General features: G+C 39.2%; 2 protein-coding genes across 2 annotated transcripts; one reads left to right on the plus strand and one right to left on the minus strand.

Moving 5' to 3' along the window:
- Positions 1 to 7,472, plus strand: avil (advillin). Its single transcript, XM_030418910.1, has 21 exons — positions 1 to 91; positions 337 to 443; positions 681 to 755; positions 907 to 1,103; positions 1,187 to 1,295; positions 1,383 to 1,493; positions 2,343 to 2,548; positions 2,636 to 2,714; positions 2,906 to 3,004; positions 3,178 to 3,331; positions 3,470 to 3,570; positions 4,044 to 4,181; positions 4,282 to 4,440; positions 4,605 to 4,784; positions 5,120 to 5,268; positions 5,352 to 5,496; positions 5,621 to 5,809; positions 5,896 to 5,964; positions 6,485 to 6,595; positions 7,113 to 7,258; positions 7,305 to 7,472. The coding sequence occupies exons 2-20, from the start codon at positions 384 to 386 to the stop codon at positions 7,224 to 7,226; spliced, it is 2,445 nt and encodes an 814-aa protein (XP_030274770.1). The 5' UTR covers positions 1 to 91; positions 337 to 383; the 3' UTR covers positions 7,227 to 7,258; positions 7,305 to 7,472.
- Positions 7,473 to 7,939: 467 nt separating this feature from the next.
- On the minus strand, positions 7,940 to 14,401 carry LOC115583732 (leucine-rich repeat flightless-interacting protein 1). The gene is made up of 6 exons (XM_030420881.1): positions 14,153 to 14,401; positions 13,764 to 13,838; positions 11,846 to 11,881; positions 11,443 to 11,604; positions 11,230 to 11,313; positions 7,940 to 10,852 (listed from the first exon to the last, which is right to left on the minus strand). Exons 1-6 carry the CDS (start codon positions 14,249 to 14,251, stop codon positions 10,337 to 10,339), a joined length of 972 nt encoding a protein of 323 aa, XP_030276741.1. The 5' UTR covers positions 14,252 to 14,401; the 3' UTR covers positions 7,940 to 10,336.
- Positions 14,402 to 15,079: the final 678 nt, after the last annotated feature.

Genomic DNA, 15,079 nt, shown 5'->3' on the forward strand with positions numbered 1-15,079 from the left:
GAGGAGTCAGGGCTTCTTGTTATCAGAGAGAAAAATCAGCTGTTGGATGATCATAGAGGCTCACAGGAAAGTCTTCAAACAAGAATATCAGGTATGCTCTGTCTGTATGTTCTGTCTGATGAGATTTGATCATGTTGGATTTCTTTTTACCTTCTTTCTGTTAATCTTATTTTGTGCAATTCATCAAGAGAAAAGAGACTAAAGATGAAGCGTTTTTAAAACAAATCTCAACGTTTGTGTGTCAATCTGAACAGAAGGAAAATGTAGCTAATGCTCATAAAAAATTGATGATGGAGTTTTGCCTCAGAGATAATTAAGAATGATTTCCTCATCCAGAAAAAGAAACCAAGGCAACAAGGGTGTCACCGAATCATCCAAGCAACATGGAGTACACCTTCAAAGCAGTAACGCACAGCCCTGGGATTATAATCTGGAGAATCGAGGTACTTTGATTTCACGGTTGTTGCTGCAATAGTGCCTGTGGACTGAAGTTTCCACATATCAGCTCTTTCGGATTCATGGTTAAAAGAGAAAAAAGTCTGTTCCTCAAGGAAATGACTTAAACAGCTGCGATGATGTTAAAAAAAAGAAATGAAAAGCGCTCTGGGTATCAGACCTGAGCTGCAGATTTATTTGGTGGACTTAAAGTAAAATGACCACCTTGTTCTCTCTGTGCACAGAAAATGGAGCTGGTACAAGTCCCAGAGAAGTCTTATGGAAACTTTTATGAGGGTGACTGCTACGTACTTCTGTCTGTAAGTCTGAGAAGGTGGCTCATGAATCATTGTGGTTTTGGACGCCACAGCTGCTTGTTTGTTCGTTAAAACACACAGTTGCATTTATAGACTTTGCTCTTTGGATATGTGCTAATGAAGCAGGAACAAAATGTGTTCTCTGTGACTCCAGACTCAGAAGGCGGGCAGCGCTGTGAGCTATGATATCCACTACTGGATCGGCTCAGAGTCCACTCAGGATGAACAGGGTGCAGCTGCCGTTTACACCATCCAGCTCGATGAGTTCTTGGGCTCCACTCCGGTCCAGCACCGTGAGGTTCAGAACCACGAGTCTGACACCTTTAGAGGATACTTCAAACAGGGAATAATGTGAGTGAAAATGTTGTCACAGCTGGCCATCATTTATGGACATTTAAAAGAAATAATAAAAATCATCACCCTCTCTTGCTTAGCTATAAAAAAGGTGGAGTGGCATCAGGCATGAGGCACACTGAAACCAACACCTATGATGTGAAGAGACTGCTTCATGTCAAAGGGAGGAAAAGAGTGATTGCAAAGGAGGTGAGCCACACTTCCCCGTGGTTATGTAACATTCTGGAGGAGAGGAAGTCGTGCAGAAAGAGTGCTTTATGTTTGAATTTGTTTCAGGTGGAGATGAGCTGGAAGAGCTTCAACCTCGGCGATGTGTTTTTGTTGGACATGGGCAAGACCATCGTTCAGTGGAATGGACCCAAGTGTAACAGACAGGAAAAGCTTAAAGTAAGACTGATGTGGTGCTTGTATTTATTGTAGGATTTATGTGGAAACATATAAACATAAATGAGCAGAAAACTAGAAAACAATGAGTACTATTTATTTCTTAGTAAGTCATTGTGTGTTCATCTTAATCACTCCACATTTTGTTCAATCTTATCAACAGGATGTGCAGTAGGATGATAGATAATCATCTTATCAGTGAATGTATTTGCAACAAAAGACCCTGATATCTTGTCACATCTAGTCTTCCTCCCCCAATGTACATGATATACGTTTGAACTGCAGACTCTAAAAAAAAAGTCTGACACTAAGTTTGGCCCCTTCTCTTCCTGCCCTCACGGGATCTAAATATCATCATTAAACCTTGATGGAAAGTTGTGGGCGTACAGTCGAAGCTCATTTCCTTCTTCCTGCAAAAAGGCTGGAGGCTCTGAATGATTCATTATCCCGTCACGCACAGTCCAAAACTAAATAACAGCAATAAAGTGAGGACTGAACAACATTAGCCACCATTTAGTGTTAAACTATGCAATGTTTTCCTATAACAGCACAAATTTAGCAACCATTGCTGTGTGTGTGTGTGTGTGTGTGTGTGTGTGTGTGTGTGTGTGTGTGTGTGTGTGTGTGTGTTTGACTGAAGGTGGGGCTGAGATGAAATGATCCTAAAATGTAATTTTACGTCTCTGATTCACTGCTTATGTATTTATACATGTATTCAAATGTATTGGATATTAAAAACTGCACATATATCTTTATAAAAATGTGCTTGTGACAAGTTTACAAGTAATATTCATAACATATTAGTAATTTATATTTTGGAGTCTGAGATTTTTTGTGTGCCTCTGATCTCAGGGCATGTTGTTGGCCAAAGACATCCGAGACAGAGAGAGAGGAGGTCGGGCAGAGATCAGAGTGGTCGAGGGCGAAGCAGAGAGCAACTCTCCCCACAACATGGAGATCCTGAACGGGGTCCTCGGTGAAAGGACCTCCAGGCTGACCGATGGACCTCCAGATGCAACTGTTGACCAGCAACAGAAGTCAAATCTCACACTTTACCAGTGAGCCACTGCCGTGATGAGGATTCATTCATGTCCAGTTTGAGTGTTGCATGTTTCTTCTTACTTGTTGGTGCCTTATTTTCCCAGTGTGTCAGATAATGATGGTCAGATGAAGGTCACAGAAGTTGCCACCAGACCACTGATTCAGGATCTTCTCAACCATGATGTGAGTGTTTGATACAATTTTTATCGTGGCCGCTTCAATGACGGATGCCAATGTCACCATAAAACTTGAATGAGTTTGTACTGCTTAAAGTCTCAAACTCTTGTCACGGCTGTTTGGACTCAATAAAACAGTTTATTTACTGATGATAGGAAATGATATAGTCATGTATTTTAATGTGAACATCTATTTAGGACTGCTACTTCCTGGATCAGGGAGGGACTAAAATCTTTGTGTGGAAGGGAAAGAAGGCAAACAAAGCTGAAAGACAAGCTGCTATGACCAGAGCTTTGGTGAGTGACTCTACATCAGACCTCCACATGTAACCTTAGCTTGTGTTCGATCGCTCTTGCGTGCTGCTATTAACACTCCGTATTTTCTCCGTACAGAAAGGTAATATTGCAGGATTGTTGTTTTGAAATGGCAACTTGGTGTATTTCCTGTTTTTTCTGACTGGCTGTCATAGGAGTTTATCAAAGCGAAAAAGTACCCAATTACTACAAATGTGGAGACGGTGAATGACGGGGCAGAGTCAGCTCTCTTCAAGCAGCTGTTCCAGAGGTGGACGGTTAAGGATCAGACTCAAGGTCTGGGCAAAGTGCACACAAGAGGGAAAGTAGGTAGGTATGCTCACAACAAACACAGGCCAGAAGTACGTATTTCTTCTGATTTAAAAAATAAAAAGGACATATTTTCTCAATTTAAAAAAAACCCTCACTTTGTTATTTTGGTTGTTTTGTGACTATATTCTGCTTCAGCTCACATCACTCAGGAAAAGTTTGATGCCTCTCTGATGCACATGATGCCAGAGGTCGCTGCACAGGAGCGAATGGTGGACGATGGCACAGGTCAAGTGGAGGTAACCGTGAACAGCAATTTGAATTTACTTTAAAAGCTAATGACTCAATACTTGACTACAATATCTTGCTAACTCAGTGTGCTGATATGTCAGCATGCTAACATGTTAAATTTAAGAATGTGACACTAAAGTGTAAAATGTGATTACGATAACAAGTTAACGGGGACATGTCAAACATCCCAAATAACTTTCAACATGCTAACTGTGTTTATGTTAACATGCTAACGCTAGCGAGGCCACATTCTGACATCACTGGCCTGCATCCAAACGTCCAACTGCACTACAGCAGCCACTGTGGTTCAGTCTTAAAGATATGTAAACACCCAAAAGTAGCTCGGTAGTTCTTCCTTGCTCGTCACTGTTGTTCACCGCTGTTTATATTGCCCACTAGAACACAGATTTTCACACAGAATACACCCCTTGCAGCAGAAATTACATGCCATGTATTTAATTTACGTTTTAAAAATATCCAGGTGTGGAGAATTGAGAATCTGGAGCTTGTCCCTGTGGACCCTGGGTGTTATGGATACTTCTACGGGGGAGACTGCTACCTGATCCTCTACACTTACTTTGTTAACAGCAAGAAGTGTTACCTGCTCTACATGTGGCAGGTGAGTAGTACATTGTTTAGACAAACATGTATACTTAACTGTTTTGACTTTAAATGTATTATCGGATTAAATTAAACTACTTCATCACTTATTATTCCAGGGGCGTCATGCCACACAGGACGAACTGGCAGCCTCAGCGTTTCAGGCTGTGGACTTGGATCAGAGGTACGGTGGTGAGCCGGTTCAAGTGAGAGTAACAATGGGCAAAGAACCGAGACACTTTATGGCAATGTTCAAGGGTAAAATGGTCATCTATGAGGTACGACTGTTGACTGGATTTATAATCTTTTTTGGAAACATTCTGCTCATTATATTTTTTTCAAGGTCATCATCAAGTGGATGTTTCATCTCTGCTTATTTTATTTCTGGCAGTTGTGCTTTTGTTTTTATTGCAATACAGAATATGTCTCTTCCTTCTGTCAGGGAGGCACGTCTAGAAAAGGATCCTCTGACCCAGAACCACCGATAAGGTTGTTCCAGGTCCGTGGTTCTGACCCATTCAACACTAAAGCCGTTGAGGTTACAGCCCTGGCCTCCTCTCTCAACTCAAATGATGTGTTTTTACTAAAGAGCCAAGCAGGAATTTACCTGTGGTGTGGAAAGGTAAATACGATGGTGGTCAAATCAGATACTGATAATCCGCAGAACTGCAGCACCAGTCAAGATACAATGTGATACTTTTTTAACGCATTACTTATCATACTTGCTCTTGTAATACTTGTATGTATTTTGTATATATGTTCACATTAGAGCTGTCACAATATCCCACACCGCTGTACAACCGCGCACTTATCACTGCGCTGTCTGATTTAGTCTGAATGAGGCCTCTACACACTTTTGCTCCAGATTGCACTTGATCAAATTAAATCATAATGTCAAATGATCCCTGATAGTATAGTTCAAATATTAAAAGGTTGTCTCTGACTTTATGTCCCCAGGGGTCGAGTGGGGATGAGAGAGCCATGGCGAAGGAGGTCGTCTCTGTGATTGGCAAGAAAGACTCTGAGGAGATTGTGGCTGAGGGTCAAGAGTCTGTTGAATTCTGGGATATGCTCGGAGGGAAAGCTCCCTATGCCAGTGACAAGAGGTGATGACACAAATGTAATACCAGTATTTGCGAATGAGCTTCCTGAGTGTCGCAGCGAAGGTAACACACCTGTTGACTGACAGGTTACAGCAGACGGTTTCAGACCACCAGCCACGCCTGTTCGAATGCTCCAATAAGACCGGTCGCTTCATCGTGACCGAGGTGACTCAGTTCACACAGGACGACCTCAATGAGGATGATGTCATGCTGCTGGACACGTGGGACCAGGTAAGAAGCTACACTTGATAAAATGTTTTTGTCAGCATGACCAAACAAAGCTGAGAAACTGTCACGTTACTTAAATCTTAAATCAGTTCGATCCCATTCTGCCTTTTCTCGTTGTTTCCCTCAGGTGTTTCTCTGGATCGGTAAAGAGGCCAATGAGGTGGAGCGCAAGGAAGCCATGGTCACGAGCCACGAGTACCTGCGCACCCACCCAGGCGACAGGGACCCCGACACCCCCACCGTCTTGATCAAGCAGGGATTTGAGCCACCTACCTTCACTGGGTGGTTCACAGCCTGGGACCCGTCCAAGTGGAGCGTGAGTGGTTTGTTTTCCAAATAGAGCATCACCATTTATATTGATGTGAAAAATAAATAAATGTTGACAAACATTTTTTCTTCAAGGGAGGAAAGAGCTACGAGGAGTTGAAAAAGGAGCTGGGAGACTTAGCATCACCTGTTACTGTTACATCTGTATGTAAAATCTTTTTTAAAAATATCCTTTTCAAGCTGTTTAGGCAGCAGAAATGAATATTTATCTGATATAATGGTTACCAGAATGTTAACATTCTATATGCATGTGTTACATTTTTGATTAAGTTTCTAAGAATGGTATTCAGGGTAACTTTTGGACTACAAACGACAACGTTTTCCGGATTTTTTCCTTTTTCTTGATAGTCGACATGTAAAGGTGAGAGGACATGAGGGGCAAGACATTGGGGATGACAATTACATGGTCAACATCCTGTACCATGACAAAAAACCTATAGGATGTTTTTTTAACCTATTTATTTCTGGCTTGCTAACATTCAATATGTGTAAGACATAGAAGTTGTAACAAAAAGTCAGGGACTGGAGTCATTAATCTTATATACCATCATCTTTCCAAACATTTCAAATGTGTAATTAAAACAACAGCAGTACTGATTTATTACACATTGATTAAGACACTGAGAATTATAATCTTGACCTGAACCTTGATGTGACTTTTTAGGTGCAGAACTGTGTTGAAAGTGTGAAAAGCTATCAGTGTTTTCCACCAGATGATCTGGTCAACAAGCTCGCCAGCGAGCTGCCTGAAGGTGTTGACCCAACTGAGAAAGAGGTAACCTGTGTGTGTGTGTGTGTGTGTGTGTGTGTGCCAAACAACTGCCTTATAAACCATTGACATTATTTTATAGAGGGAATCTGCAGAAAGTGATATCAGAGAGTGATACATTACACATCTTAGAGAGGACGCAGTCTTATTAAAACTGAAGCTTTATGTGGCAGTTTTACATCTTTACTATGTGATTTACAAGCAATTAAAAAATACAACGCAAGTGCCTCCAAATGCCACTTTAATTAGTAATGATGTCATTGTATATTGAAATGACTTTCTGGATTATGTGGATATGTTGGATTGTGAGATAAAATGTCACTTTTTTGTGAGGTTAGCTGACCTGCTGTCCCTTTTTCCGCTAAAATTATCATGAGTTTCATAGTTTCTTTCTAAGAAACTACCTGGGAAATTAATGGGAGATGATTTGGAAATTACAAAACCATAAAATAAAACTTTATCATTATTTTTCTCAAGTTTTTTCTCTCTTGTTAGGACTTAATTTGTTTACACTTGTTTTCAGAAACACCTCTCCGACTCTGACTTTAATGACGTATTTGGGATCACCAAAGACGACTTTGTGAGCCTTTCGCAGTGGAAACAACTGAAGTTGAAGAAAGAGAAGGGGATGTTTTGATCAGATTTTTTCTGTATTTGAAATAAGCTCTAACTTCTTTTTTTTTAAAAGGAGGATTTTCTTTTCCTACGATAATTGACTTTTCTCTTTAGCTCAATCGTTTTGTGAACCTTTTTAGATCATGTACCTTTCCATCCCCTGGTTTTCAGTGTTTCAAATCATTGTAACACTTTATTTTTTAACCTGTGCTAATTTTGTACAAGTAACACTTATGAAACCAATATTTAAAACTGTGTATGAAGAAAATTATAAAGTGCATTCCTTTTTTGGTTTGTTTGTTTTCAAGGCATTTCTTCTTCTCTCTACTGAAATGGTAACGCATCTTATTTTTACTGAGGCATCACATCATGGATGACATGACACAAAAGTGAATACAAAATCAAATAAGATACAAACACATCAAAACAAATGACCATCATTTAAAAACTAAATAGGTAAAATGCATTAACTTAATTAATTCAGCACACTATAGGGATCAACGTTGCCATCTGCTGGACAAATAATGTAACATGTCAGGTCACAACACTTCTCAAGTCATAAAATGAAAACTTTGAGCTGATTTCAAAGTTCATTGAGGACTGCAGTGTAGCTGCACTGTACACAGTACAGATAATTAGTTTTAAATGTGGTGCTAAAGTAAATCTGCATCTGAGGGTGATCTTTTAATATGACAGCCATGACATTTTGAAATATACAGTAAGTCAGAACACTGATCAAGAAACAAGCAATAGTCACTCCTTTTATTTTGATATGTATGGAATGTATTTTCAGTTACAAGTATAAATTCATGTAATTTACTGTTACATCTGAACATTTAATACAAATCTCAGGACAAGTCAAAAAGTTTAAGACCCATAAAACGCACCAGATTACAGTATGAACATATTTTTTGCATTGTTGTGTAAAAAATAAAACAGAACAACAATCAAATTGCTCAATAAGTCACTGATGTGCACTCAAATTTGATGTTTAATCGGATAAACTTTTGATGTCAAAGACTGTCATAACTTTACTGGTTCGTTACAACAAACCAAACCCTTTGACCCGACCAGAAACTATAAAGAAATGTTGATGACAACAACATAAGCAACTGATTGTGCCACGTAGAAATGACCTGATTGTTCAAGAACTGACCACAGTACCACCACACAGCAGGAGAGACAGTAACAGCACAACAGTAGCAGTACTACAGTAACAATACTACAGTAGCAGTACTACGGTAACAGCACTAAAGTAGCATTACTACAGTAAGAGCACTCCTATCAGCTCATTTTGTGGAGGGAAAGCATGTCATGTGAACTGCTTGTGCATCAATGACAAACAGCACACCAGATAAGCAAGTATTTGCATGTGAGCCAGCATGACGTTGAAACAGGACGACTGTGTGATAAAAGACAAATAAGTCAAAACAAACATTAATATGTTGCATTTAACCCCTAAACAAGAAATAACTAATACATGTATTCAAATTGGTCCATTTTAGTTGTCAAAACTTATTTTCATTTTGAGAAAATGTTAGTGTCACATGATATGTTCCCTCAAAACTGAAATAGTTGATTTAGCTTAAAGATCCTTCTTTAAAACATGGATCGACAGAGTGGCACATCATTTGCAAAAGAAAGCTACAATTGAAAGTCCCTTGAAACAAATTTTCTCAGTAAATAACTTTGATTAAAGTATTGTTTAATATATGTTTAAAAGTACTGCGTGCAAAAGTACTCATGAATGAGAGATCAGTTTGTGTGCAGTTTGGAAATCAATATACATTCTTATGTGCTCATGCAAACCATCTTAAATAAGGTGAAAGGATCTATTCTTGCCTGAAGCATAAAAAAGAATTGTAACATTGTAAAAAATAAACATTAAAAATTGCGATTAAATACAAACTGTATAAAGCAATCAGACACATCCAAAGAGACTAACTTGAGCAAGTTTCACTGCAAATGTGCAAACATACAGTATCACCATGCGGGCGGAGAGAAGACAGCCTGCAGCAGGTCAGCTGATTGTTTCTCTCCGACGTGTTTGGTCGTAAAGGGAATGTTGTTTCTAATGTAATCTGACAAATTTATGCCACAATACAAGAACTTTTAAAAAGTGCAAATGCAGCTGAATCCTTTCTCCTCAATTAAAAATAAAACAGGATAAAGGGCCGATATGAAATATTAAAAAAGATAAATGTTCATTTGAAGGTAAGCAAGGCAGTAAATAGTTGGCATTGTCCCTTATTTAAAAAACTGTATCTAATAACCTTAACTGCCATCGATTATCTAATTTAATCCTCTGAAGACTGAAGTCCAACATGTCCTTTTGTACAGTGTTGAATGTCTGAAATCTTCAGCCTGCCTCTCTAAATTCCTGACTTTCTAACATGTATAGCCAAAACATCAACAGTCTGAATACTTTCAGAGCCACTCTGTTTTGACTACAGGTAAATCCTGACTTCTTAAAAGATTACCAAAGAGGTAAGCAGTCAAAGCAGCATGGAGTATGTTCCATGTCAAAACCACGTATTTAAAAAAAATCAAACAATTTAAGATATTAAAAAGAAATGATTGGCATCAATATTAAGTAGTCATTAGTGGAATTCCAGCAGGTAACCATCTGGATCCTGAGTTCCTTTGCTGTGAATTTAAAACTGAAACTTACAACTCTGCTACAGTGTATTACAACTAGATCTGAAACTAGCCATTAACTTCATTATCAATTAAGCTGCTGATAATTATCTCAAATCATTTACGTATAAAAAGTCAATTAATGTAGGCGATCATTATCCTATTTCCTAGCGCCCAAAGTGACATTGTCAAGTTATTTGCTGTGTCACAACAGCAGTCTAAAATGCTCACATTTGAGAAGCTGAAACTATCTTTTGGTATTTTTGCTTGAAAATGTATAAAACAAAACATTTTTCTATCAATCCATTATTCAATTAACTTCTAGCTACTTTTTGGACCGCTGACTAAACCTCTGAGTGTTTTTGTCAGCCTCCTAGTTTTCTAAGAACATAAACATCAGATGCGTGTAAACTGCAAATCAAAAAGCTATGCAATTAACCAAATGAGCAATAATTATCTTTGACCTTTTCCCCACATGTAGTTAAAACAGCTTAGTTAAGACACAACACACCCTTCTGGGTTTTTGGGATCCTGGCTATCACCATTGTTGACCTGGCCGTTGTTAGCTGAACTTTTCTCTTTATTCTCCGAATCATATGGCAGCTCCAAACTGTCTGCGTCACCTGCAAACAGCCTGTCCTGCTCTGGAGTCTCAGCAGATGCATCCTCGTAGGCACTTATGCTGTCTGAGTCGTTCCTGTCCGGAGAAGGATCTCGTCCATCCACGACACAGTTTTCATAAGGCCTCCGCAGGACCCCATCTTCAGAGATTGGGTTGTCCAGTGCAAGAGAGGGCACTTGGTTCTGGGGCTTACTGACGAACTTCCGCAGCTTCGTCAGGACACCTCCTTCTTCCTCTTCACTCTGTCCCACTTTCTCTGACGCTGTGCCTCTGCTTTCACACATCAACAAATCTTGCTCTTCTCTGCGTGTGGCATTTTTCATTTGGTGTCCCTGTTTTGTTACCTCGTCCACACTTTCATGTGCGTTCGTTGGTTTGTTGTTCCTTTCCTGCAGAGATAAATAAAATTGACCATAAGGAAATTATAATTATTATTATTTTTTTTTAGATCAAACAAAATCTAGTTACATACAGTCAACAGACTAGCAATACACCACAAGGAAGTGAAAGTAATTTTTCAGTACAAGATGTACTGCCACATCTAGTGATAGTTACTTATTAGTATAAATTGGAAGAGAGAGGTTAGGATTAGAAAAAAACATACCCCATGTCTATTATTCACCCTCAATAAGGAGTGATAACATTACTGTTACATAACATCTTCCATAAGACTTTTTTCCTTTTTTTTTTTTTTTTTTTACATTAATTCTAAATCCTGGTGACTCTCTCGTATTATGTTATGCTCTCATCCCAGTTGTCACATTACCTCTCTTAATCTCTCCACCTCTTGCATCAGAGAGGAAACCATGCTCTCCAGTTTCCTCTTGTCCTGCCTCTCTCGCTCCAACTCCTACAAACGCAGAAAAAACGTTGACATAATGACAGAACTAACAGCTTGTTAGTGAAATAATTTATTAGAACAAATCTCTCGTTATTCCATATGTGGCTGATGTAAAGTGATGATAAGGCTTTGACGTACCAAACTAGCTTGTCCAGCTTCCCTCTGGGCCTCCGCCAGCAGCTCCTCTACACCCTCCAGCGTGTCCTGCAGGACGTCCACCTGGAACAACAGAGCCTCTCGCTCGACCTCCAGCCCACGCAGCTCCTGCACCACCTCGTCATAGCTGGCCTGCAGCTCCAGCTACACCATAAACACAGATACAAATCAGCGTGGGCAACTTCAGAGGAACGCATGCCAGTCAGTGGGTGGGCACGTGTTTAGTAAGCTCTCAGAGGCATCAGTGGGAGGCTTCATCTGGAACCATGACAATCCCTCCATATGTAAAGGAAGCTATCACTGCAGTGATCTACTGACAGGACTGTGAGCAAGACTTTCAATAGTAATAATAGTCATAATTATCAAAACAGTAAGAAATACTCACCATCTCTGGAAGTCCCATGAAGAGGTCCTGCTCAGACTGATGAGGAGAAAAATTTTTTTGTAAAGAATACTTAAATCAAGATGAAAACATGTCCTAAAAGGCCATAAAAGTCTTTTGCATTTGGTCTTTCATTTACACAGAGTAAATATAAGACTAACTTTTGAACAACACATTACAGGAAAAGTGTACCATTAAAAAAAAAAAAAATGACCAAGAATTTGACAACTGAAGTAGCAGGAACTGTGATGTGTAAGTCTGTGTATGACCAAAGAACTGTTGATGCATCACAGATGTAGGTACACCGAAATCGCAGCTATCAAAATGCGTGACCTTGTCTAAATACTGTACCATGCAGGCACCATGTTTGATAACAGCTCTCAAAACACAGTTGTGTTTAAGTATGATAAACGCATTAGCAGTGGCGGTATCGCTGACATTCTGAGGTCACATTCTATTAGGTCATGTATGAATGAATTGGTGCAACACGAGCTTACGAAGCTTTCTTTTCACCAGTCTTTCTGCCCTTCCACATTTTTCCCTTTTTTACATCAGTCACTAGTTTCACATTGAGAAAAAAAGAATGTAATACAGCAAGTAGCATTACATCAATTAAACACAAGGATAGGATAGGAAATCCATTTTCAAGCTTTTGATCCAACATCCGGATAGAAACACACTTTGTCCCCACAAGTTGACAGAATGTAAGTTTGGATTTTCTGTAAATAAACCTTTAAAAACAGTCTTTGTGATATGGGAGACCAAGCAGGTATGAATCTGGGTATCATCCTTTCCAACATAACAAGTTCACTGTTTGTGTTTGGATATTGGACTTAGCCATATTATGATTTGTGCTTACGTTTCGATTCACTGTGCAACCCTATGACTACAACATTTTACTGTTTTAGCTGGACTGGTGAAGCTTTTTGCTAGTTTAGACCAGTGGTTCCAAACCTATGGGTCCCTCCAAAGAGTTATAAGATAAACCTGAGGGATGTGACATGATAATTGAGGGAAGAAAGAACGAAGAACAAAGCTCTGCTTTACACCTTGTCAGTGATATAATAATTTGATCTCTTTGTTATTCAAACAAAATGATCAGACTGAAATCAGTCTGATGAAAACCTTCTGTTTTCTTTACTTTAAAGGTCATTGTAATTGATAATAATAAAAAATAATGCAGTATTTCTATCATGATACCTTTAAAGGTGCACGTTGTTTTGGGGAAGATATTATAACAGAAGAGAAAGATCTTCATTGACTGACCCTTTATGCCTAAATAAACTATATAAACAAACTCTCTTTGTTTTCCTGATTGAAAAAAAAAACAAACTGACCTTAAAGGAGATATTTACTTTGTTTATATTCGGCTCTGCCACTTTTCTAGCTTCAAACATTGTTCTGGGGACCTTGATTTAATTTGAGAACAGCTTGTTTATCAAGTTATGGAAGCAATTAATATATCTGAGTCTGTATTGTACATCATTAATGATGTAAATATCAAATTTCAGGGTTTAAAATCTTCTCTGGAACTACATAGTACCCCTATACACCATGATATTTTATGTTATGCCATAAAAATCTCATAAGTCACAGGCCCAAATGTTTGGGAATCCCTGCTTATTATTTGTTATAATGCACTGTATTTTGCAAACTCATCACTTATCTTTTCATGCAAGTCAGTTTAGTGTGGTTAGTAAAGTCACAGGTATAATATCTTCTCTGAAATAATGTAGAATAGGAGAATAAAGTGGCATAAAATGGAAATACGTACCTCAAAACGATACTTAGTAACTACTTACTAAATATACGTATAATGTATTGTCATTATGCTGCAATGTAATGAAATGAGAGACATTTGACAGGTTTTATTTGCTATCTTACAGAGGTTTAAATGTTTCTGTCCAGCCCTGGCTCCTACCTGACTGTCAGTCCTCCTTTTCAGGGTTCCTGTTCGGCTGTCGCTTCGTGCCGGACGCCTGGACGCAGTCTCGCTCTGATGGGGAGACAAAACCACAGCTCAGGTAGAGAGCCTAGCATCACACACAGTCAAGAGCACAAACACAACAAGCTAGCTACAAAAACAGGGAAGTGCACTGAGCTGAAGCTACACGCCTGATGAAACCAGCTGATCTGAGCCGTTGTTAATTCTTAAAACAATTAACACAATGGCGGAACTTAAAACTGACAACATTTTCTAGCGTTAGCGGTTTAAAAATCCGATTATTAAAGGTAACATACACGTAACGTTAGCTTTAGCTTTAGCCCCAAACACCCACTGACTAATGACGCTGTGATTCCTCCTCTCACCTCTTTTATAAGGCTGCGGAGGGACTCGTCCTCGCTAACTCCCCGAGATAACGTCCGTTTCTTGGGCGAACCACTGCTGTCCAGAGTGACTGAATGCATTTTTTTAAATGTTTTATATTAAGCTTTTGTTTACGTAAGAGACACCTCCGAGCCCTCAGTGTGAAGTGTTTGGTGTTTGTTTCCTACGCAGCTGTACCAGCAGCAGTGAGTGAACTGTCGACGCCCAGGCCGTGATCTACGGAAAGCCACGGGGACCAAACTGCCTTTTACACCGCCCTCACTCCACCCACACTCACGGAGAGGAGTCAAAGATCAGCCCTTTACAGTCAATTCTGCCTCGTGGAGAGTCAAAAATAAATGAATTCGTGTGTGTATAAAGTTAAGATAAAGATAACGAATCATGTCCCACGTGGCAAAACTCGTCGATGACAACAAGGCCTGCCAGGTATGTTCAGGTGAGCATGATGGTTTCTGTGTCTGTTGGAGTGTAATGGAAAGCTTCTTAATACACTAAACTACAAAAGACAAATACACAAAATGTCACACAAGGATGTGAGACAGAAAGGAACTGTTCAAACCCCGAAAAACTAGTTGTTTTGGCCACAATCCCAGAGATACCAAAGGCTTAATAAGGGGGAAGTGACTCAAAAATTAAACACACGATTTGTTAACTTTGCTTTTTGATATAATGGTAGAAACTTACTGTGAAGTCACAAAGTAACTCACAATAAGATTTACGATAGCTTATGCTTCCCTTGATGACAATAATGTCCCAATTATGTGATAACTGATACATTGCAATTCAATCATCTAACATCACAGTATCTATCTGAAGAATACAACGCCTCCTAAAATGACAAAGTGCAGGAATTATGTATTTATTCAATGCACCTTGGTGTCAGTTTGGCACAGTGGCGGTTCTGGGGG

This window comes from Sparus aurata, chromosome 6, assembly GCF_900880675.1.
Source record: "Sparus aurata chromosome 6, fSpaAur1.1, whole genome shotgun sequence".
NCBI lineage: Eukaryota > Metazoa > Chordata > Actinopteri > Spariformes > Sparidae > Sparus > Sparus aurata.